Here is a 23,016-nt window from a genome sequence, read left to right as displayed (position 1 = left end):
GAAACTTTCTATGGTTTCTTGAACAATAAATCCACTCACACACATCTTTTCTATTTCCTTTTGTTCTTAAAATATTTATGGCACATTGTAGTCCTGGAAGTATGATTGTCCCATCAGAGACCCATAGAGGTTAAAATGATTTTCTCTAATTGAAATCCACTCCAAGACAATGGCTCTGGGCGCAAAATACTGTATTATTCAAGTAAATAATTTCTTCGAATTTCCAAATTAATTTTTAAAGTGTACTTTTCTCGTTCGCAGGGCTACATTCGGCAGTGTCGCAAGCACACAGGAATGTTCACCGTCGCACAGCTAGCCACCATTTTTGGAAACATCGAAGATATTTACAAGTTCCAAAGAAAGTTCCTGAAGGACCTCGAGAAACAGTACAATAAAGAGGAACCTCATTTAAGTGAAATAGGATCCTGCTTTCTTCAACACGTACGTCACCCGGTACTTCCCTATTAACGACATCCAGTTAAATAATTTTGAAATGTTTCCCCACTAAAAATAGAAGTCCCTTCTGTTTGTTTGCTAGGTTAATTTTCTATGGAGCGGAGATGTCACTTGTAAATTCAGTTGATTGGTTTATGTGGTTCATCTTTAGCCAAATGCCCTAAACTCCATTTTTTTCAAAATCGTCCCCCTCTCATGCAGTTGAGAGTAATTTCTAGTAATGCCCGTTGAGCTTCTGTGGCATGTGAAGCACTTGTCAGGGTCTCCTACATTAGCTCCTATGCTGCTACGAGGCGCTATGATTCTTGTCTTCATTTCACAGATGAGGAAATGACAGCCCAGAGAGTAACTGATCCAAGGTGACACATTAGTGAGTAGTGGGTGGGAATTCAGACCGAGGTGTGTGGCTCTGGGAACCATGCCTGTAGCCATGGTAACTGCTTTGTTCAGAACAGTCTTTGTGATGACGGCTTGAGCTCATCATGTGACTGATGATTGACTGTCACTACTTAATACTAAAAGATTTCAGGGGAAGAAGATTTTGTTCCCATCCAGAATGGCCAGGGCATAATAATATAAGAACAGCGACGACCACCACCACCCCCCTCGGCAGCACTGGCCGGGTGCTGGGCCCGCAGCTTCGCTGAGGCCGTGACGTGGGGCCCATTCCCGGGGAGGCTGCTTTTAAATAGCCGGAAGTGACGCTGTGGGGTAGTGCAGGCTGGGGGTGGGGAGTCACCCCACGAGTGCTCCAGGCCTGTTTGGGGCTTTGCAAAAGACCTGTTTACCAGAGTGGAAGGTTCTCAGCTTAAGAGAGAAGTCTCAGAGGTCCGCGACTCTCAGGCCACAGAGTGGGTAGGGCCTGATGGGGATGGAGCCTCAGGAAGGTGGATCTTGCCTGGAGATGAGGGGGCTTTGCCGTGGGATCAGAGGAGCTGCAAATTCTGGGCGGGGGGGAGGGGGGTGACCCCGAGCAGGGGTGTGGGCAGCAGATACAAGGAAAGACAGATTGAGATGAGTGTTTTGAGAACTGACAAGACGGGTCATAGGGAACAAAGAGAAGCGGCAATCACGGCCACTCGCAGGGTCTGGAGTCTGGAACAGTTAGCAGGTGGGTCAGGAAAACCTGCCTTCTAGGAAATGGAAGTTTGGTTGTGGATGCGTTGAGTCTGCTCACGCCCGTGTGTAAGCTTTGGAGCAGAGGTAGCAGAACAGTGCAGCTCTGGGCAGGGGGACATTGCCACCTACGTCTGGCAGCAGTGGAGCGGGGATGGGGAGATGCAGAGGCGGGAGAACCAGCCAGGAAGCCTGACCCTGGAGGTGCGGGGGAAGGGAGGGGGGTCCAGCACGTGGAGGGATGGGAGGGATGGAGGGAGGACCGGAGCGGGCGCCGCGAGTCCAGGAGAAGGGCAGGCGTCACAGGGCTGGCAGGGTGGCAGCAGCCTGGAGGTGGGACCCGTGGAGAAAGGAAGTGAGCGCGGGGCTTGCCTTGCGGGGTCTGAGGGTGCTGCGGGCGGAAGCCAGGTGGTGGGACGTCGAGGAGACATGCAGTGAGGAAAGTCGCCGCTCGGTCACGGTGAAGGAGTTTACCAGAAAGCAGAGAGGACAGGGAGGGGGCAGACTGGGCGTAAAACAGCCCCTTCTGTCTTAGATCCGAGCTGGGGTGAGGAGGGTGCCGGCAGCGGGCGCCGCTCCCATGGGTCAGCCCTGTGCACCTGCGACATCCCCTTTTGGGTAGAGGGCTGCCTGGAAGGCGGCCAGGGCTCTGCTTCCTCCAGCGGCCTCTTCCTCCACCTCACAAGAGACAGCTCCGCCCTGGAGAGTCTGCAGGTGGCCCCTTCCTACAAAGACCCCAGCCCCTTGCCCAGGCAGGGAAAACACCGCAGGAGGTCAGGGGGCCCCCGTGGAATGGCGTGGTCCCGCCCAGGAGCACTCCCCACGTAGCACCGGGCTGCTGGTCCTCGCCGGGGCCCAGAGCCGCCAGGGCCTGACGGGCTGCGCTTCCCTCCCCAGCAAGAGGGCTTCGGCATCTACTCGGAGTACTGCAACAACCACCCCGGCGCCTGTGCGGAGCTGTCCGGCCTCATGAAGCAGAGCCGCTACCGGCACTTCTTCGAGGCCTGCCGCCTGCTGCAGCAGATGATCGACATCGCCCTGGACGGCTTCCTCCTCACGCCCGTGCAGAAGATCTGCAAGTACCCTCTGCAGCTGGCCGAGCTGCTCAAGTACACCACGCAGGAGCACAGGTGAGGGGCCGCCGGCCACACGGGAGGCAGGCAAGGCCTCCGGGTGTTTCCAACGTGGCAGTGACAGGTGGGCTCCGGTGCCAGCCCGGTCACTTTTAGCTCTGTCTGTGGGCTCTGTCTGTGGGAGGACTTTTCGGAGTCTTCAGGATGTGTGAGAGCGTTCGCTATGGGTAGGGTTGTCGGAGAGGCTCCAGAATATCTGTTCCTAGAGATATTTGTTAAGAAAGAATTCTTAACTGTGCCACGAGCACGCGAGGACTTTGGTTGTCTTGTTGGCTTTATTGTTGACATTTATTTTATAAATACTCCTTTGTAGCTACGCGGTAGTTAATTAAAACAGTTTTTTTAAAGCTCTAGACCGGCGCGATGCGGGGTCAGAAAGGCTTTGTCTGTCCTGTACTTCGGTCGCTCCACACCAGCCCACCCCAGAGTGGAATTACTTATGGCCGACACGAAGCATCTCTGAGGAAGGGATGTGGCCATAGAGAAATGTGGGCTGTGAAAGAGTGTGGAGTCTCAGGGGCGTGGAGTAGCGCGAGGGGTCCCCTGGGAGACGCATCTCACCGAGACCCCGTTCGGCTCCCGGCCCCTTCTTGCCCAGCCTGGGCGCTCGCTCCGTCTCCAGAGCCCTCCCGCCCCGTTCCCTCTCCCCTCCAGCCCCGGCTTCACGTCATGGTTGCCTGAACATTCTCTCTCCCTTTGGGACTTGACTTTACGCTGAATTCTTCTTGGGGAGCCAGCAAAGTTATCCACTGCTTACTTAACAGCAACTCGTCACTGTCCTGCATGCGCAGAATAAGGTGCTTCTACGTAAGGTGTCACCCATCCACTGTTGGAGTGGGCATGTCCATTTTCTGTGATGATGTCACCACAGCAAGACCCAGCTGTTCGGTGCCTTTCCGTGGCAGCGATCGGGTCATTGTTTATGTTCTCACCAGGCCACAGCTGGCATGCCCACTGGGGACACGACCGCCATCAGGCAAGGTTTTAGGATAAAGCCAACTCTTTTAGGTGAGAAGCCAACCTCGTCTGTGACTTCCGTGTCACTGGCTCAAAGCTTTCACTACATCTCGAGGGTTCCAGTGAGAACGGGGAGAGAGAAGGGACAGCGCACAGAGGAATCCGCAGCAGGAACCACAGCAGTTCTGGGTTTTAACAACTGTTGCCCTGAAAGCAATCACATTCCCCTCGGCAGCGCCTGGCCCTGCCGGGCACCCTCTCTGTCGCTGGACTCCTGTGGAGAAAGAGGAATCTTTTTACAATTAGATCAGAAAGTAGAAAAAGAAAAAGAGCTCGGTCGCTGAGCAGTGGATCCTAGATGTGGATGTTAGTTTAAAGAATTAGGATTTACCAGGCTAGGAGAAGGGAGTTCGTTGAAATAGATCAAAGGGAAGAGAGCTATATATATTTTTTTCTCTTTGTGATGGAAAAATCAGAAACATTTGGAAAGTCAAGAGAGTCACAAATAGGAAGAAAGTTCTTAAAAAGAATAAAAAGGGGTCATGAGGAGGAACCAGAGAAAATGAGAAAATCAAGAAGCGAAGGTATCCTGAAAGCTATCCAGATTAGTACGTCCCAAGGTGAGGCAGCTATGACAAGTCCTCACGTCACCCTTCAACAGTTCGTTTTTCTCTTTTAAGAGCACTTTTCACGATGAGGCATTTGCAGATTTGGGCTTTTTATAAAAAAAAAAAAATCATTTTAAAGGAAACGACAAAAAGCCCATTTCCTTGTCTTCGGTAAAACAAATTTTTAAAAAATGACAGTCTGCTTCTTGTCTGGAATTGTACAGAAAAACTTGCAGGAAAAAATAATGCGGTTATTTTGCGCACTTTCTTCATCGCTGGACGCCTCTCTGGGGTGTTCGTGGCCGTCGCGCAGGCAGGCCCCTGGGCTCGGCTTTGTTCTTCCTCTGTGCTCTGCTCTGCATGTGAACAGGCTGCTTGGGGACAGCAGGGTCTGCCTGGCGGGGAATGACAGAATCTCCCCAGGAGCTGAGTCGAATTGCGTTTGGTAAATAGACAATAGAATCTGCTGCCGCGGCGTTTTTTTTTCCTGGCTGTGAGGACTCTGAGTCAGTCTAAGGTCCAAAGGCTCTGTCTGCCTTGTAAGACTCGGGAAAGTGCTGGGAGGTAAAAAAATTGAGCTCATTAGCCAGACGATTGGTTTACATGGCTCCAAATTATTAACGCTGAGAAAAACTTGAATGTAAAGGTTTCAGACGCTGGGCCTGTCTGTGGGGGCCTGTGTGTGGAGCAGAATTGTAGTTTCGGTTTTCCCGATACCTGCATTTTCAGAGGCCGAGGGAACAGGAGTGGCTGGGGGTGCGTTTCAGTCTGATTCGACCACGGTATGGAAAGCACCAGAAATGACGCTCCATTGATGAGGCAAATGCCACATTAGCATTTACATAACTCACAAAGTCAGCCTTCTGTGGCTTTGTCCTCTGGTGTCCTTTCCTGAAAGGCGTGAAAGGTGGGGACTCAGCAAATGATCACTCTTGAAAATGGTTAGTGGTTATTAAAGTACTTTCTGTAGCAAAACTAGCTATATCAGAATCAAAGCAATAATACCCTCCTTTATGAAAACCATTCGTTGTCACTGTGACTAAAACATTTCCTGTGGCATTTACTTTCATTCATGGTGATTTCTGGGAAATGAATGACAATATTCTTATTCCAAAGCATTCTGGATTGCGCCGAGTCAGCCCCCTGAACCTATGCAGGCTGCAGCCTATTCATGGAGGAGCGAGAAAAGGAAACAGTGGCTGTTGTTTAAATGCCACTTCGTCTAGACTGTTTACAAATCAGGGATGAGCGTGTTGTCTTGTCAGTCCTCTTTCGCACGTCGCCTGTCATGTGGTTAAAACTGACCTCCCGCTTTTCAGCGATCACAGCAACATAAAGGCAGCGTACGAGGCCATGAAGAACGTAGCCTGTCTGATCAATGAGCGCAAACGCAAGCTGGAAAGCATAGACAAGATAGCACGGTGGCAGGTGTCCATCGTAGGCTGGGAGGTGTGGGTGCCCCCCCCTCCCCCGCATCATCCAACACGCCCACACCCTCCCAACTTGGTCTAGTTCATGTGATGTCCTGGGATCAGTACTTAATGCTTACGGGTTTATTGGGACACAGGTTTTCCCCACTATCGGAAAGTACAGCGTTCCTACGAAACCCTTCTAAGCGGAAACGGTGCAAAGCGAGGAAGCAGTTACCTTAGGGCACTTCGTGCGAATGGAGCACGGAATAAATGGGGACAGAGCACAGATGCTCACGGGGCTCTGAGCTCCGGCGGCCTGATTGATGCTGGTGCTGAGCGTGGTCCCGGGAGGAGCTCAGCTCTCGTGGCCCCAGTTCCACTGCCTCTGTAACGGTTGCCCGCAAAACCAACGCTGAACACGTTTTCACATCTTGCCTTTTTTGGTAAAAATGAAAATTCTCTTTGGATTTCTTTTGGTTAGCAAAGACAGGGACTGAGGTAGGTGTTCCGTAAGTGAGGTGTAAAGCAGACTTTGGAAAAACAGGCGATACCTGTATTTATGTCGAGGCACGTCATTGAGTTTAAGTCAGCTACTTTCCTCCACGCCTCTCCCAAGAAATGCTCTAAAGATTGTCCTTAGTTTACTGCTTATGCCGTCTCTCCTGCTGGGGAGTAAGCTTCATGGTAGCGGCTGGAGAACGTATAAAATATAAATTACAGTGTGGTAAGTAAGAGTATAGACCGCACAGTCACACTGCCTGCGTGCAAACCCCCTGGTATCTGGGGAAGATCAATATCTTCATCTCTGAGATGGAGAGGAGCGTCGTGAGGATTGAATAAGGCAGTGCAAATGCCTTGCCCGATACAGCCCGCGATGGTCCAGTGTGCATGTGTGTGCACCCACCCACCCACGTTATTTATAAAAACAGCGTCAGTAGCGAGTGCCTGTGTTGTGTTTACCATGGCGTTGGGCTGAGCTGTTTATACATGTGAACTCATTTAATCCTCTCCACAGTGCGGCGAGGTAGCAACTGTCACCCCATTTAACAAATGGGAAAACTGAAGCATAGAACAGGGAAGGAGCTCGCCCAGAGCCACAGGGCAGGGAAGTGGCCGACCTGGGCCTAAACCCCGGCAGGCAGCCTGGTCCCTGAGTCCACACTGGCCGCCACTAGGCTCTGTGGCCTAGTTACTAAGAGCAAGCTTAACACCGTGTGTGTGGTTTTTAAACCAAGCGAGATTCATCCCACATTCAAGTAATTGTCAGTACTCACTCTCCCAAAGGATTGTGAAAATTTGCGTTGAGAAGTTAGGTTTTTAATTAACGTAGCTTATAGTAGTCAAAGTTAGAAAGAAATTCTTATATTTCGAGGGCCTTACACACATTTGGGACCTCAGAGATTCCTAAGTCTAACCCTCTTATTTTGTAAGTGGAGAATCTAGGGCGCAGGATTGCTCCGGGCAAGTAAATAGAAGAACTATTTTGGCGTCAAGATCTTTTGCCTACAAAAAATACTGCGTAGGATTGGGAGTAAAGAAGCAAATCTTACAGATCAAAGGCCAGTGTCGTCCCAAATACCATAAAGTTTCATTGGATTAGACCCAACCTAAATATGATAAAAGAGTGTTTTTCCTTCAGTTCTTGGACTCTGACAGTTACGGGGTAATTTATCGTCAGTAGTTTACCAGTTTCTTGCTGGTAATTTGCCATTTGACTTTCTGTTTCCCCAGACCCTAAGCTAGTTATGCAGGGAGCTGCCGCACACCTGACTGGAAGCCGCAGCGCCTGCAGTGCCGTGTCCCTCCGCAGAAACCCGTCCCCATCCCCCTTCTTCCAGGTCACCCTGGCGGGTGCCATTTCAGATCTCGTTAGGTTCCATGAATCCAGCAGGCTTTTCACCAGGTCTTCTGAGAAGGAAGACGCCTCCAGTAACGCAGGCACCATAACATTCCCCCCGTGAGTAGGAAAGGAACGTCACACACGCGGGGCCTGGCCCCCGAGGCCCTGCCAGCCCGTGAGCGGGCCTCGTATTCCCGACACCTGAAGGGACGAGAGGGGAAGGTCTTAAATGTGTGTTTTCACCCTCCCAGGGCCAGGACATCTTAGACCGAAGCTCAGAACTGATCCATTCTGGGGAACTGACCAGAATCAGCAAGCAAGGCAGGAGCCAGCAGCGGACCTTCTTCCTGTTTGACCACCAGCTCGTGTCCTGCAAGAAGGACCTGCTGCGCAGGGACATGCTCTATTACCGCGGCCGCGTGGACATGGACGACATGGAGCTCGTGGACCTGGAGGACGGGCGGGACAAGGACTGGAACCTCAGCCTGAAAAATGCCTTCAAGCTCGTCAGCAGAACCACGGACGAGGCTCACGTGTTCTGCGCCAGAAAACAGGAGGACAAGGCGAGGTGGCTGCAGGCCTGCGCGGACGAAAGGAGGAGGGTGCGGGAGGACCGGGAGATGGGTAAGCCGCACCTGGTGCCGGGGGACCGTCCTTCGCCTCTGCCAAGGAACGTGGTCCTCCAGCCCCGAAGGCCAGCTCTCCCTGGTCTCCCCTTCCCCCAGGCCTCCCCCACAGGCCCCTCCCATAGGCACCTCTCCCCAGCCCCCCTGTTGTACAGTCTCCTTCCCACAGGCCCCTCCTGAGGCCTCCCAACCCTCCCCAGGCCCCTCCCACAGGCTCCCCCAGGCCTCTCCTACAGAGTTAAGTCCCACCCTTGGGAAAAGAAGGGGACTTGCAAATTCTGGATATTTCTAAACTTGCTTACAAGACAGATGGTGACCGATGTAGTTACAACAGGCCATATTTATTCAGTATTTACTTCAGGCCACATGCTGTGCTACACACTTACAGAGATTGTCTCGTTTAATCCCAAAACGTGGATACTGTCGTTATACCCATTTTACGGAGGAGGAAATCGAGGCCTCGTGCCGTTGCCCACTCTTACAGCACAGCCAGGTGACACTGACAGTCAGCTCAGCATGCCCCTGAGATGGAAGCATACTCTGGTGACAGTCACCCAGGCCGCAGCCCTTCAGGCTTCCTCTTCAGCTGTGCCTAAATTTAAAGCACTTAAAATCTAACCTGCTGCCACAGTCGGTTCCGACCCCACCACTCCGCCTGCACGTTCCCCGTCTGTCTCCCGCACAGCGTCCTGTCCTGCAGTGAGGGCCGATCACTCTCATCTCCCAGCTTCTGCTCCCCTCCAGGCCTCACCTGGCCAGTGAGACAAACTGCCCACCTGGTATCGCTTAGGGGGCACCCGTGGCCTCTGAGCCCCTACAGATGAGGTGGAATGAAGGATGCTTACCTCCGTAGCCCTCACGAGCCCAGACCTCAAAGGTGGTGTGGAGCGGGGTGGAGACTAGGCCTCCCCGTTCCCTCTTCCTCACAGCTGTGAGGAAACCAGGAGGCGCTGTCGGCTCTCCGTGGTGTGTGTAACCCGCGCTGGCCCCAGGCCTGGCCACGGATGTTGCCATCACCCACAGGAGGTTTCGTGGGATTGTGTGTTAGAGCAGAAAGGGCTGTACACGTCAGTCAGGCTAACTTGCCATCAGAAGCAGGACTCTCCTCTGAAACACTTTTAGTAGGTGGACACTGGCCATCACCTGGACCTCTAATAGCTCACTGCTCACAGGTGGCTCCTTCCGTTCAGTGGAAGTGTCCTTAACACTAAGAGGGAAGCTGGCCCCCCGTCAACTTCCGTGAGCTGATACAGTTGTCCACTCTCAGGCCTCATCGGCATAAGCCTCGTCCTGCTGAGAAGGTAGTTGCAGATGACAGATATTCAAATGCAAAATGACAGATCCACAAAACCCTTCTTTTACCTGCCATGTAACCTTGTCTAGTACAGGCCCTGAAATCATTTGTGAGTTGGAGTGTTTTCAGTCTTTCCTCAGCTAGAATCGAGCACTACCAGGGGCATTCCAAATATGCCTCTGCTCTGCCCCTGGACGGAAAAGAAAGGCCTGGTGCTATTCCCCTTGGCGGCACAGCGCTCCCCGCAGCTGGTGCCAGGGAGCGAATGCATGCATGCACATATGTTTGAGTGAGTGAATGGGGCATTCCTGGAGCCATCCAGTCTGTGACCTGGGTGAGAGTGGAGTAAATAGGACCTTCGAGGTCCCTGTGTGGCATGTCGTGTCAGTTAGGTGCCCAATACATTAGTGGGGGCCGATCCTGGAGGCGGAGCCATAAACCAGGCAGAGCCCTGACGCAGGAGTAAGGCAAGGGGCTGGCGTGGGGGCGCGGGCCTCGGGCCTCGGAGTAGGAGCAGCCAGGGGACAGTGTATGGAGCCTGGAGGGGGCGTCAGAGCCTGTCAGGGACAGGTATTGGGCATGTGGAGGCATCAAGGCCCGGAATGTACGGAGGTGGAGGGCGAGTCCGGGTAAGGGACCCTGCCAGCGGCAGAGGCAGAGCCCAGGTCCCCTTCCACGAGGCAGGGGCCCCCCTGAGCAGGACCCAGCCCAGCAGCTTCCACCTCTGCCTCTGCCCTTGGCTCTCTCCTCATGCTCCCTCCAGTCAAAGCACAAAATCCAGTTCCCGTTATTCAAGTGTGACCTGTGTTTGGGAAGATCAAAACTCACTCAGGGGCTTCACAGCAGGTGGATGAGCAGACCATGGGGCGGGCCCCTTTGATTTGTCCTCTCCCAGGTCCTCGTCCATTAGGGTGACAGGGTGATCCCATGTGAACATTCGTCTAGGTTTACAGAGCGGTCAGCGCGTCATACTGACAGCACCCCCATTTCACTCGTTCAGATGTCCTGGTTGGGAGAATAATCCTGTGGTCGTCTCGCCCCAGTGATAATTCCCGCTCCCTCTCCTTCTCTGGTTTTTTTCAACCTCTGCGGGCTCCTCAGGGATTAAGGTTCTTTGCTTCAGATTATGGCGTATACCTCGGGGGTAACGTGGTCTCAGTGCAAGTTTTATTCTGAAATGCTTTCACCTATTTTGGCTACATACCACCTTTATTTCTACATCCAGGAATGGAAATTTCAGAAAATCAGAAGAAACTTGCCATGTTAAATGCTCAAAAGGCAGGACACGGAAAGTCAAAAGGTAAGTTCTGGAGAAGCCTTTATCCCCGTGATGTGGAGTTAAAGTCGGGTGAGAGGCCCAGCGTCGTTGGCATACGACCAACTCTAAGTGAGGGAGAGAACCATGGGCGAAACTCAGAATGACAGTCTGCATTTGGTGTTGAAGGCTTCAGTTTTGCTTACATTTGCATATGAGTTCATAGAAGGCATTTTGAATTGTAACCGAAGAGCTCCCTGACCTCCCTGTCCTGCCCACAACCCCTCGGGGCTCCACCTTCTGAGGGATGACGGCATCGTCCGTGGGGAGGGGTGGGGGACCAGTTCTCCGGTCTGAGGCAGGCCAGTCTCTGCATCTTTGGGGCACGTGGGGAGGAAACCTCAGCGTCCTAGTTTAAGTGGGAAAACAATCTAAAAGTTCAGTTCAGGAAGCAGCCAGTTAGGGAAAAAGAGACACACTCGCTCATTGAGAGCAGGCACCTTTGAGTACCAGGGCAGCTGTTAGCGAGTGCCCAGGCCACATACCCCAGGACCCTCATGGGCAAACAAGGATTGTCCACATGTAGGTAATACGAATATTCTAGACCAAAGAATACTAAAGATTTTTATGCCAAAACTGTTATATCGGTAAGAACTTTATTCAGGTTGACTCTAATAGGGATTTACCCCATGAAATTTAGCCCATTCAGTATTTTCCTAACTGAAAATGAAAATCAAGAAGCCGTTAAGCCCAGGGCTGTGATAAGCTGTCAGCTGCTGACCAAGAAGACTTCATCACCATCTGCTCCCTCCATGGGAAGGGAGCATTCCCTACCCTCCACCTCAAATGATGAGTGTCCTCAAGGCAGAATTCTAGACCCATTTTGTTCTTCTTCCCATCTCCGCTTTTAATTGCAGTGTCTTAGAACATGTTCGTTTCTGTTCGTATCTTAACAGTTACTGGCTTAGCATCTAGGCACCTAACGAATGCAGAGAATAGAATGTTTTGGGCAGTGGCCTGTCGGGCACTTCCCGCGAGTTATCCTATTTCATCCCATTTCATCCTCCCGCCATCCCGGACAGCAAGGAAGGCCTACGGCGAGTCAGAGGCAGGGATGGGTTCCAAACCGAGCCCTGGCTTCTTCCAGAACCCACACTCTTTCCTCTTAGCATGCTGACGTTCACGGTCACCGCGCCGTCTTGTAGCTGACTTTAATAAGACTCCTTAACAACCTCGGCGCAGACTTGAAACGACTCCTCTGATCAGATAGTTTTGGTAAAGGTGATTAGGTGTCAGGGGCATCAGTCCAGGCACGTTACTTGTATTGACCCGTTTGATTCTCATAGCAGCCCAGTAGGCCCTGTCACCCCTTGTTAGATTTGGGGGACCGAGGCCCAGAAAAGGCAGCGGGTTTCCCAGACAGTCCCAGTGACTGCATGGTGGCGTGCGAGCTCCAGGCGTTACTGCTGCGGACCCCGAGGAGCAGTCCCGCTGTGAGGCTGCCCCTCGCTGCTGCATGACCCCGGTGGCTCGTGTGCCCTCTCTGGTCAGAGCCCTTCCCGATCACGTTGTCACATTGCTGCAGTGGTACCTTCCCTGGACGGTTTGGGTAAGGATTCAGCGAGATCACCTGTGTCACGTGTCCACACGCAGCGTGCACTACCCTGAGTGTCACGATGGCTGTCAGATGTACTTCCGTTGCCGTGAATCGAGAAGCAGCTAAGAACGTGGGTCTTGGGGCTGACGTTGCCTCCTCGGCTAGTGAGGGACCCTCGGTCACGTGCCATCTCTCTCCTCTCTCACTTAGGCTACGGCGGGTGCCCCGTGGCCCCACCGCACCAGACCCTGCACCCCCTGCACCAGCGCCACGTCACCGTGCCCACCAGCGTCCCACAGCAGCAGGTGTTCGCCCTGGCGGAGCCCAAGAGGAAGCCCTCGCTGTTCTGGCACACCTTCAACAAACTCACCCCGTTCAAGAAATGAGAGCGGGGGCCGCCCTTCCGCCGAGGCGGCCGTGACGAGGACCTTTTTGTTTCTTCTGTGCCCGGTCCAAGGACGGTGTGGGGGACCATGTGCCGAAGGCCTCTCTCGAGGACCAGTGAAGAAAGAAGGACTCGGGCTCGCCTTCGGTCTTCAGAGATGCAGCCGCCCCCTTGGAAGTGGGGAGCCGGTGACGACTCGGCTTTAATGGACGTGAGAGCCCTCTGTGGCCTGTGCGAAGTGGCCAAGACCTAGGGTCCAGTGACGTGCTCTAAAGTGAATGCTGGGCATCGCTGATGACGAGCGCTCCGGCCGCTGCGGCCCAGGCCCAGAGCGCTGGGACGAGGGCTGAGACAGCGTGGCCCTTCTGCGTTTGCTTTGAAAGGAGTGGCCATGACGAGGCTGGGATGATGCTGCCCCTCACTGGCCGGGGGCAAAGCTGGCGTTCCCCCGGTGTCACCTGAATCCACACAGTAGCCGAGTGGCAGTGCGGGCTTCGTCTTGCCAGGTCCCCTGCTCCCGGGGCTGGAGGGAAAAGCAGGACGAGCTTGCTGGGTGGCAGCGAGGTCTGCAGTGCAGAGTGACTTCAGCTGTCCAGCGGTTGTGGTGGCGGGGAACCCTCCTGCGGGCTGGGTCGGTCCTTCCCAAGTCAGGCGCTGTCCTGCCCACGTGCAGTGTGTCACTCCGTGAGCAGAAAGCACATGTACTCGCACGCGTACCCTGAAAAACTCACGTGCACACCCGCGTGTGGTATGAAAACCCGTTCACTTAGGGTATGGTGAGCATGCAGGCGTTCTGAACGGGCGTCCGTCGGTGGCCCCGCCACCCTCACCAGTCAGCTTGTATGACAGGGCACGTTCCACTGCGAAGGTCTGGGGTTCAGGGCAGTTCTGATGCCTCCGTGCCATTACTGCGTGTCAACAGGCGTCCAAGATCCCTTCTTTATAAAAAGACGCCTAAACGAAATATGTCTAAACTCAGCCGTCTTTTTAAACGAAGGTCACCTGTCGATCCTCATCTACTCTTTGTCCATTTTGTAAATTTTGATGAGAAGACAGGCTCTGCGAGAGAGATGCCATTTTAATTCACTCAGTGCACTGGACGGGAGTGTCGCATGACGCCGGCCGTGGCGTTCAGTTTGAGAAGCTCTTCTGTTTGCTCCCCCCGAAAGTTCTTTTTGCTACTAGGCCCATGTTTGAGAGTGGACAAACCTGTACCGTCCAACACAGTTGGGTGGTTCCTCCGCTCTCCCCCGCCTTTTCCCATTCCCAGAGCTACTCTTGAAGGGGGTGACATCCTGCCACAAGAAACACAGTCCGGGACCTCTCGGGCGGCGTTTGGAGCGCCATGTAAACGTTTGTCAGAACACCTTACCTGTTCTTGAGGCTGCTCTGCACCTCGTGCGCTCACTTCCGGGCAGTATTGCTAGAGAGTCATGTGGCCAGCAGCCCGGGCCACTTCCGGGGACCTTCATACCGAGTGTCCCAGGAGAGAGGCCGATCTGTGAGGACACTTCTCAGGAGGTACTGTGCCTCCGCGTGTACAAGCATACCTTTCGTTTTTGAATAGACATCTCGATTTTAGTCACCTTTATATAACTGACCTTTTTACTAACAAAAAATAATGACCTATTTTGTAAACTATGCTTAATATGCTTTTCGTGGACCCCTCAGCCATAACTGTAGGGGTCTCTGTGCTAAATAGGGTTGTTTGTACATACAGCAGCTTTGAACAGTTGGTTGTTTTTGTTTGTTTGTTTGTTTTAATATAAGAGAATTACTTGCTTGTGTTACATTTTCAGTGAGGATTCAGTTCGTGGGAAGAACCACACAGGAGGGCTTCCATTTACTGGTATTTATTAATGGGCAAAGATGTGCTCTAAGCTCTGTGGCCTGTCCTGAGTTATTCCCCAGCTGAGCCCTAACTCTGGTCCCCACCACTCCCCCGAGGCCTCCTAACAGGCGAGCAGGAGGCTGGGACACCAGGGCCTGTGGAGCCTGGGGCTGCCAGGTGTGTCACCCCCTATCAAATACCTGTCCTGGGTGGAGCCAGCTTGGATTTTCAGGTGATTTTGAAAACTGCTAAAGTGGATTTAAAAGGATAGAATGTCCTTTGACTTCTTTAAGTCTGTTTGTCTACCTTGGGTGGTTTTACCAAATGCCTGAGTTCCGTAAAGAGCAAAGGGCTCAAGTATTCTAATTTTAGTTTGCCAAACTTCCTTCTCGATTTAAGTCACGTGTTCTACTTGGAAAGAAAGAGAAAAACCAAAGAGAGAAAAAAACAAATGCAGGTTATATATGCATTTCACTGGGAATCTCATTTCTCAGTCTTTCTCTTTTTAACCCTACATTGCATAATATGGACCCCCCCCAAAAAAAAAAATAAAGACGATATAGCATTTTAATGCATTTCACTTACTCTTTCATGTTCCCTGCCAACTCTGCTGAAAGAGTCATGGTAGCCTTCTCAGTGTTGATCAGACCTAAAATGCAGGGCAACCGCACAGGCGATGGGAGCAGTCCTTAAATAGAATGTTTGCAAAATCTTGGGAAAGTAGCATATTTCGTCTTTGGTCTGCAAACTCAGACAAGAGTGGCAGCCGCTTGCCAGGGCTTTGATGTGGCTCCGCCTGCACGGTGCGTTTTCGGTAGATCTGGTCTTTATCGCCTGGTGGATCTGATGTGGTCGGAAGCGTTCCACTCAGACGGAGACTGACTGACCGACTCCATGCCCAGTCAGAAATTCTTCCTCGATCCTACATTGCCGTGGCATAGACACAGAGCAAGTGCATTTAATTGAGATTTTGGCTCACCATAGAAATCTTTGGTAAAAGCCACGTGAGGCAGTATTTTGTCAGTTGGAAATCTTTACTGCTCAAATTGTTGATATTCTTCGGTGCAAATTGACTTAGAGTAGAAACACCTGATTACCTGGAGTTGGGGGCACTGCTGTATTGTTTTTTTGCTGAGGAGAAGAGAAACAACATGTCCCTTACAGGACGGTGCCAGCAATTGTGAATAAACATCCTTTCCATGGCTATAGGATACAAACTAACTAGGTCAAACTGCTCTAAAACAGTTGTCTCTGTTATAAGCTTAACCTACAAATCGTTCTCCCTGCTAAAATTCCACTTGGCTGATGCTATTGTTCTCTGATGGATATGAGGAAAGTGAAGTTCAAAAGATTTTGAGAAAAATAAAACTTTTTTATCCTGAAAAAAAAAAACCCAAAAGCTTAAATATTTGATGCAAATATAGTTAGCTACAACATGCGTAAGTAACATTGCCTTTAGTTTATTTCATAGGCATCAACATTTGTATTTAGAAAATACTTTAACCAATTCTCTGACTTAAAAAAAATTTTTTTTTTTAAATAAACATTACCATCAGTTGTATTTGACTTACCTACTTTGCAAGGCTTTTGGTAACCTTTCCCTTTCATCTTAAATCGTCAACATCAAGATGATGTTATCTGTGTAAGTCAAGTGACAGCTTCCAAACTGATGACTGGCTGTTGACAGCTGAAGTATGTTGTACAAGATTGCTGTAACTTGATATGTATTTTTGTTGAATGAAGTTTTAGCAAAAAAAAAAAAAAAATTTAGATATTTGAATGAATTTTTGTAAATGCTGTGAATCTATATTTGTTGTTTTGTATCTGTATATTAAAAATAATTTGCCAAACTGGTTCTGCGCATGCATTTGAGTATTAGAATAAGATATATATAGAGATATAGATATATATTTTTTTTTAATGGAGAGAGTCAACAGGGTGAATTCTGGGGTTCACAGCTCATTTCCTGCAAGGACATCGACAGACTTCTGTAACATTTCCATTAATGAGCTGGTTCAAACCACTGGATGGATATGGGAGAAAGAAGGCTCTGAAGGGAACAGATGGGGGTCACTTGACTTGAACTCATTCACTAAACGTTGGAATAAGACTGATAAAGCCAAAACCCAGAGAGAAGTCCTATTTTGTAGCAGCGGCTTTTGCTACAGGTGGTGGAAGGTAGGTGACTAGAACACACCTTTGTCCATCCACCTGTAGATCGGCCTCCCTTCTCCAGAATATTTGCTAGTGGCCCTAGGCCCACTTACCCTTTGGGGTGGGGTAGGTGACAATTTCCTCCTTTAATTAACAGCCCAGAAAAGCTAAGTTAATAGCCCATTGTTTGCTGTGACTGTAAACAGAAACTGACTCTTACAAAGGCTGCCAGGCAACTCGTCCCCACTTGTTTACTCATAATTTCCACCTCATAATTTCCACCCACTTTCCCAAACTCTCCCCCTCCTTTGGCTGGACTGACAGTGGGGGAGGGTTAGCTTAGGGGTGGGGTGGGGTGGGGTGAAAGCACTGGGAACCCAAGTCTGCCTCTCACAGGGTGGCTCCTAGGGACTCAAGCTGGCACCCTATATAGGAAGGAGTGAAAATAGAGGGCTGTGGCCACTTCTAGAAGAGTCGTGGGGAGGTGACCCAGCGGTGTGAGCCACCTACGCGGTGCACTGAGGAGACAAGCCGAAATGTGCGAAGCCTCCCACGGAGCTTTCGGTGAAAGAGGCAAGACAGGACATACAATTAGGATTCGGCGTGAACTCTGTGATAGTAGGATTGTGCCCAGGTTCGGAAGGGACCTCAGGGTCTGGAGTCACTTCCCGTGGTGACTGTCGGGGCAGGAAGGCGGCCTGAAGAGGCCAGACCCCAGCAGGATCCTGGAGGGGTGACAGTGTGACAGGGCCAGCCGGGCCGGTGGCATCGAAGGGCAATGCGAGCTGTGTGAGACCGGAAGGCCGGGAGCCGGGTCTTATGGGCCTGTGGACCATGACGAGGGGCAGCAATTTCAAGTCTTTGGGAGGCAAAGACTTGAAGGCAAGGAACGTCGTGGCCAAATTTGCATTGGAGCCCAGTCCAGGGGCAGGGGAAAGGCCGGATTTAAAACCAGAGGCAAGGAGCTGGTCTGGGAGACGGGACCCAGCGAAGAGACATGGGAAGGGACAGGAGGCTGGACGTACAGGAGACTGGACGTGAAGGATGCTCAGTGGGATGGCAGGTCTCCATCCATTGGTTGGAGAGTGGTTTCCAAGTTTTGCCTTGGGGTGACAGGCAGGCGCCAGTGCCATAAACGGATCCAGGACATACGGCGTGGAGGGGGCAGGAATTCCGCGTTTGTTTGTGACAGTCGAGTCTGTCCGGTGGGTAGTCAAAGGAGCAGGATGAAGCCCAGGAGAGAGGTCAGGGCTGGCAGAACAGACTGGGCAAGGCACCGCCAAGGGCGGAGATGCGCCGCGGGACCGTAGCTGAGCTGGCAGCAGCAGGGCCACCCAAGGAATTCACAGAGGAACAGAAGGGGAGGAAGCCTGGGGTGGAGAAGGGGGATGCGGGAGACGGGGCGGGGAAGGGGAGCGAAAGCGGAGTGGGAAGGGATTGTCAGCTGCGCCCAGACTGCGGATGCTCCTATCCGTGCTCCCATCCGCTGAGCAAGGACTAAGGGCGTCTGGGTGGAGTCAGGGATGGAGAGGGCCGGCCAGGGCATGGCGGAGGAGAAACCGTCTACCTTAGTGACCTAATCATTCCCGGCATGGCCGGGATGCTGGCACCGCTTTGCCCGCCGCCGTACAGACTGGAAACTGAGGCACGCTGAGAGGAGAGGCGTCACCTCGGGTTAAGTGGGACTTGCCACAGCCGCACACACCACCTTCCAGCTCGGTTCTCCTCAGCACCTCTGAGACGCCGCGTTGGGTACATTTGTCCTCTTAAGTGAGAGGTCAGTGTTAGTGGACGCCGATCTGGAAAAGCTGAGAGTAAATTTCACATGGCATTGAAAAGGAACTTGCACCATATTTTTCTCTGTGTCAGGTAGGCAATGGGCATTAAATCCTTATGTACACAAATGCCTAAAATTAAAGAAATGACACAGAAGTGTGAGAGATCTAGCTAAATGAAATCAGCTCTAATGGTCTGGAATCTGAATGAGGCCTGAATGGTTGTCTTCAGTTTTGTCCTCTTGTCCCAGAATTGACCCCAGCGGGCAGAGAACCTGCTCCAGCAAAGGCGCCGACGTCACCTGCCACGGGGATTCCTTCCTCCAGACTCGTTTTCTCTCATTTCATCAAAAAGTACCGGGGAGGAAAAAAAAGAGCTAAGTTTTCTGAGGCGAGGGCTGCTGGGGGAAGATGCTACCTGACTTAAGTGTTGTTGGAGTTTTTGAAGTTCTTCCAAGACATCTTGTGCCTCGCTCTGTTCCCACCCTTTCCTGCTGTTTTGCAGATGTACCCACCAGGGAATTGTGTGTCAGGAAGGCGTGATTTTATCTAGTTTGTCCTTGAGTGCTGGTTTGGTTTGCACAGCACCTGGGTGCAGCCTGCAGCCCCGGGGGCCGGTCAGGTAAGTGCATGAGGAAACGATTTCTTTACATTCAATTTAAGGCATCTGAGTCCTAAAATAGTTCTTTTATTATCAGCGTATGACAATCCTGCTCAATTATTTGCCAAGTAGGCAGATATCTGCAGAGTTTTGGGTAAGAAAGGAGTAAGCCAGTTCCAAAATTCATTCTCGAAGAGGCTAAACAAGAGATAAAAGCAGAACTTGTCTCTTCTGCCAGAATTCTGCAAACTGGTTGGGAGAAGGCACAGAACCGCAGAACAACCATAAGAATGAGCTGGCCTTTCTAGAGAGCGTTCTAGAGAAGCTCGTAGATTATTTTGCACAAATTTTAATGTGTACATTTGTTATTTATGGCTATACTAATTTACGCTGTACTTAAAAAAAAAAAAAAAAAGCCCCTCAACATATGCCGAAGAAGAAATACCCAAAGCGTACAAGGTACAGAGCATGTGGAAAAAAATGTATCCAGTGAAGCCAGTTTAGAGATTTTTAGATTCTTAGACTGTCAGATCTGGGAGGGATGTTTGCCAGCTTGTTCATCTCTTGTGCAGGGAAGCAGAGGCTCTGAGGTTTGGAGACCCAGTAAAGATTGCTCAGCGGGGCTCTGGCAGGTCTTCACTAATTCTTAGCTTTTGGGGGCATAAGAATCTTGAAGAACAGAAATCCTTGACCTTGGCTGTGAATTAGGGACATCATGTTCTTGCAGGAAATTAATCAAAGGAGGCATGGAGTGTCCTTTTATCGAGAAATTCAGTACTGAAGGGGAAACATAGGTCAAGCATAGGAGAAACAACCCAGAAACAGGACATTCGCTAAAAATGTATTTTATTTAGGACTAAAACACAGTAACCCCAAAGCATTTGTCGTCTGTGTCCCTTTGCCCCTAACTGCATCGGTGTGTCAAGTGTGTCAGATCACAGCAGCTTCCTGGGGTCTCTCAACCCAGGGACTCCATGGTCAGCAGAAGGATAAGTATCTCCTCTCTGCATTCCCATGGATTGTATTGACCTGCCTGAGGCAGTGATGATAGTTGGTTTTTAATATGTCACCTGAGGGATTGTATACCCAGTGAGTCATCTGTCTACTGGGCTAACTGACTACAGAAGTCCACAAACCTTCCTCATTTTGGATGAGTACCCACACTTTCCACAGCAGAAACCTTGCATGAGTCATGCAGCTGCTGGCTGAACTATGTGAGCCCCAAATAATGGTTGCTTAGGCAAGTTATTAGTATATTACTGTCTCATGTCAAAAGATAGGCTGGTAGGACAGCTCTGGTCTGTTGTCATCAGAGACCAGGATTTTTCTATCCCCAAAGCACTGCCCTCCTTTGAGGAGTCCGAGATGGCTCAATATCCCACGCATGGTCCAGCCATAGGAAAGAGGAAGGGGCAAAGGAGGTTACGCCCTTTCCCGTTATGACCCTCGAGTTGCTTAAGCCCCTTTTGCTCACTTCCCATTGGCCAGAACCTAGTTTCATGTAAATACCTGGGCTGCAAGGGAGGCTGGGAAATGGAGTCTATTGTGGGCAGCTACATGCCAGCTAAAATTTTTATTACATGCCAGAAGGTGAGAAAGAATGTGGGAGAAACTAGTCATCCTCACTAAAAGCACTGACAAGGATTAGATTTAATACCCAGTCACCTCCCCAGGTGACGATCTGTACATAGGTAGAACCAGGATAACCAACCTTGCCCGCCCGCCCTCTCTCTCTCCCTCCTATCCTTCCTTCCTTCCTTCCTTCCTTCCTTCCTTCCGAGGAGACACCAGACGTAGAAATTAAAAATAGAGTTATGAACTGGTTGAACTCATTAAATGGGATCCAACCCATGGCTTTGTGAAAAGCACAAATGCATTTTCTTTTTATTTTTTAAAATAGTATATTAATACAAATTCTACTGCATTCTTTGTGCAAACCCTCATGTCCTTCTCCGAAATTTTCTTATTAGATATAATGCCATAACTTACTTATTGCTTATGTGAGTGGCAAGTATCTTTAATTATTCAAAAATCAATCATCGAAGGTTGTCTTCACGCTAGGCATGAAGTATAAGCAAGTGAGCTACAGTCTCTGCCTATATCGAGTATGCAGAATAGTGAGAGAAGGTGTTTGCTTTTATCTTAGCTTTTCTACAGCTGGAGAAGAACACGGAATTTATCACAAGTGTATGATCTCGTAACCTTTTTATTATTGGAATAATTGGAACACACATTTTTTAAAAAAAAAACTTAAAAAGGGAAAGATAAAGACCCCTTAAAAGAGGTTGGTCCGCACAGTTTAGATTTGACTACTTACTGCCAGTCACTTCTGAGTTAAGCGAATGAGGCCGGTGTAGGTTATTTATGGGATCTGGCTCTAAGAAAACTCAACTCAATTTCCCCAAATGGCGTAAGGTTGTGACTACAAAGGGAAACATCTGTATTTCCTTTTCTAAAAATACTCCATCTGCCTCAAGCCCTGTGACATTTAGAGGCCTCCATACGGTGGCGATATCATCCTTTGGATGACAGAGACTATCTGGTTTTTAAAAATATGTATCTAGAAATATTTTTACAGACCCTGTAAAAAAGCATTTTTTTGAAAAAGGAGAAACTCCCAGAATCCCACCATTCCAAAGCAACCACGTTCAATTAGATCTATTTGCTTCTAGTTTTTGTCAATATGCATATGTAATTACATAGGTACATTCGTAATGTGCACGGTACTTTAGTATATTTAAAAAAAAATTCGACACGACATATATCTTTTACATATTTCTATAAGAACTTCCTTCATAATTATTCTAGTGGTTATGTAATATTCTGCTTACTAAAACAACGTTATTACACATCACGCAATGTTGTTACACTGTTACAGACGGTGCTGTGGTTAACGCGTTTGGCACACAAACTGTGGGTTACTGAGAAGAATTTTAAGGGAGAGATTACTTGGTCTTAGATATGGACGTCTTTTCTCTTTAACTCTCCAAAGGGCTGTGCAGACTTCCACTGCCTTCAGCAGAGGTTCTGGCTTCTGACCAGTTGCACTAAATGTATGTTGTCATTTTTTTGAGTCCTAAGATATCTGCCATGATACAGTCATATTTATTCATCCTGCTGTTCCAGGCTTAAAATTGAGTACTGGGAATATAATAATGAGGAAAATACTCTCAGATGGGTAACCAGATTTTTAGTTACATAATTACAAAAACAAGTGTAACCCCTCACCCATGGCGCTCTGAAAGAGAGGGACAGGGTGCTGTGTCCCCGCGGGGAGCTTCGATCCGGTCAGGGGGGCCCCCCACATCCCGAGTGTTGGTTCCACCACGGCATCTTGCCTGAGCTGTTCTCTTTGTCTAGAACATTCCACCGGATCCATTGCTCCCCTCCCTAGATCTCAGGCCCCACCTCACACGCCAGCATTGTCTTAGCTGCTGATGAGGTCGGAAAGCAAATCAACGACTCGCAGGGAGGACTTGAAAGAGGGCTTCTCGAGCCGCGTGCCCTTCCGCGGGTGCAAGTGTGCCTTTCTTCACCGTGGCCTCCCGTGAAAACAAAACCCGAACTCGAAATATCATAGTAGGATAGCTTGAAAGCTTTACTATTTTTATTTTATTTTATTTTTTACTGTGGTAAAATACGCATAACACAATTTACCGTTTCAGTCACTTTTAAGTGCACAGGTCACTGGTGTTAAGTACATCCACACTGTCCGGCTGTTTCCAGCCTCCCAACCTGGAACTCTGTCCCCACTGAACAGTGACTCCCTCTACCTCTCCACACGGCCCCAGGCACTCGCCATTCTACCCCGTCTCTATGAACTCGACTAGTCCAGGTACCACACATAGGTGGAATCGTGAAATACTGGCTCTTTTGTGACTCGCTTCTTTTCACAGAGCATACGTCTTCGAGGTTCATCCGTGTCGTCGCGTGTGGCGGAATTGTCTTTGTTTTTAAGTGTGACTAATATTCCATG

At 50.2% G+C, this 23,016-nt stretch overlaps 1 protein-coding gene across 2 annotated transcripts in view; it reads left to right on the top strand.

Moving 5' to 3' along the window:
- The window catches only part of SPATA13 (spermatogenesis associated 13), a 300,617-nt gene extending 284,341 nt beyond the window's left edge, over positions 1-16,276 (top strand). For both annotated transcript variants that reach the window (XM_039873049.1, XM_039873048.1), the window contains 6 exons: positions 262-441; positions 2,470-2,702; positions 5,590-5,719; positions 7,774-8,146; positions 10,668-10,742; positions 12,505-16,276. In XM_039873049.1, coding sequence (XP_039728983.1) covers positions 262-441; positions 2,470-2,702; positions 5,590-5,719; positions 7,774-8,146; positions 10,668-10,742; positions 12,505-12,680 — 1,167 coding nt within the window. In that variant the 3' untranslated portion in view covers positions 12,681-16,276. The remainder of the gene's footprint in view (positions 1-261; positions 442-2,469; positions 2,703-5,589; positions 5,720-7,773; positions 8,147-10,667; positions 10,743-12,504) is intronic.
- Positions 16,277-23,016: the final 6,740 nt, after the last annotated feature.

Source organism: Pteropus medius, unplaced genomic scaffold, assembly GCF_902729225.1.
Source record: "Pteropus medius unplaced genomic scaffold, Ma_sr-lr_union100, whole genome shotgun sequence".
NCBI lineage: Eukaryota > Metazoa > Chordata > Mammalia > Chiroptera > Pteropodidae > Pteropus > Pteropus medius.
The sequence above is the reverse complement of the archived record's forward strand: the minus strand, read 5'-3'. Positions and strand labels throughout refer to the sequence as shown.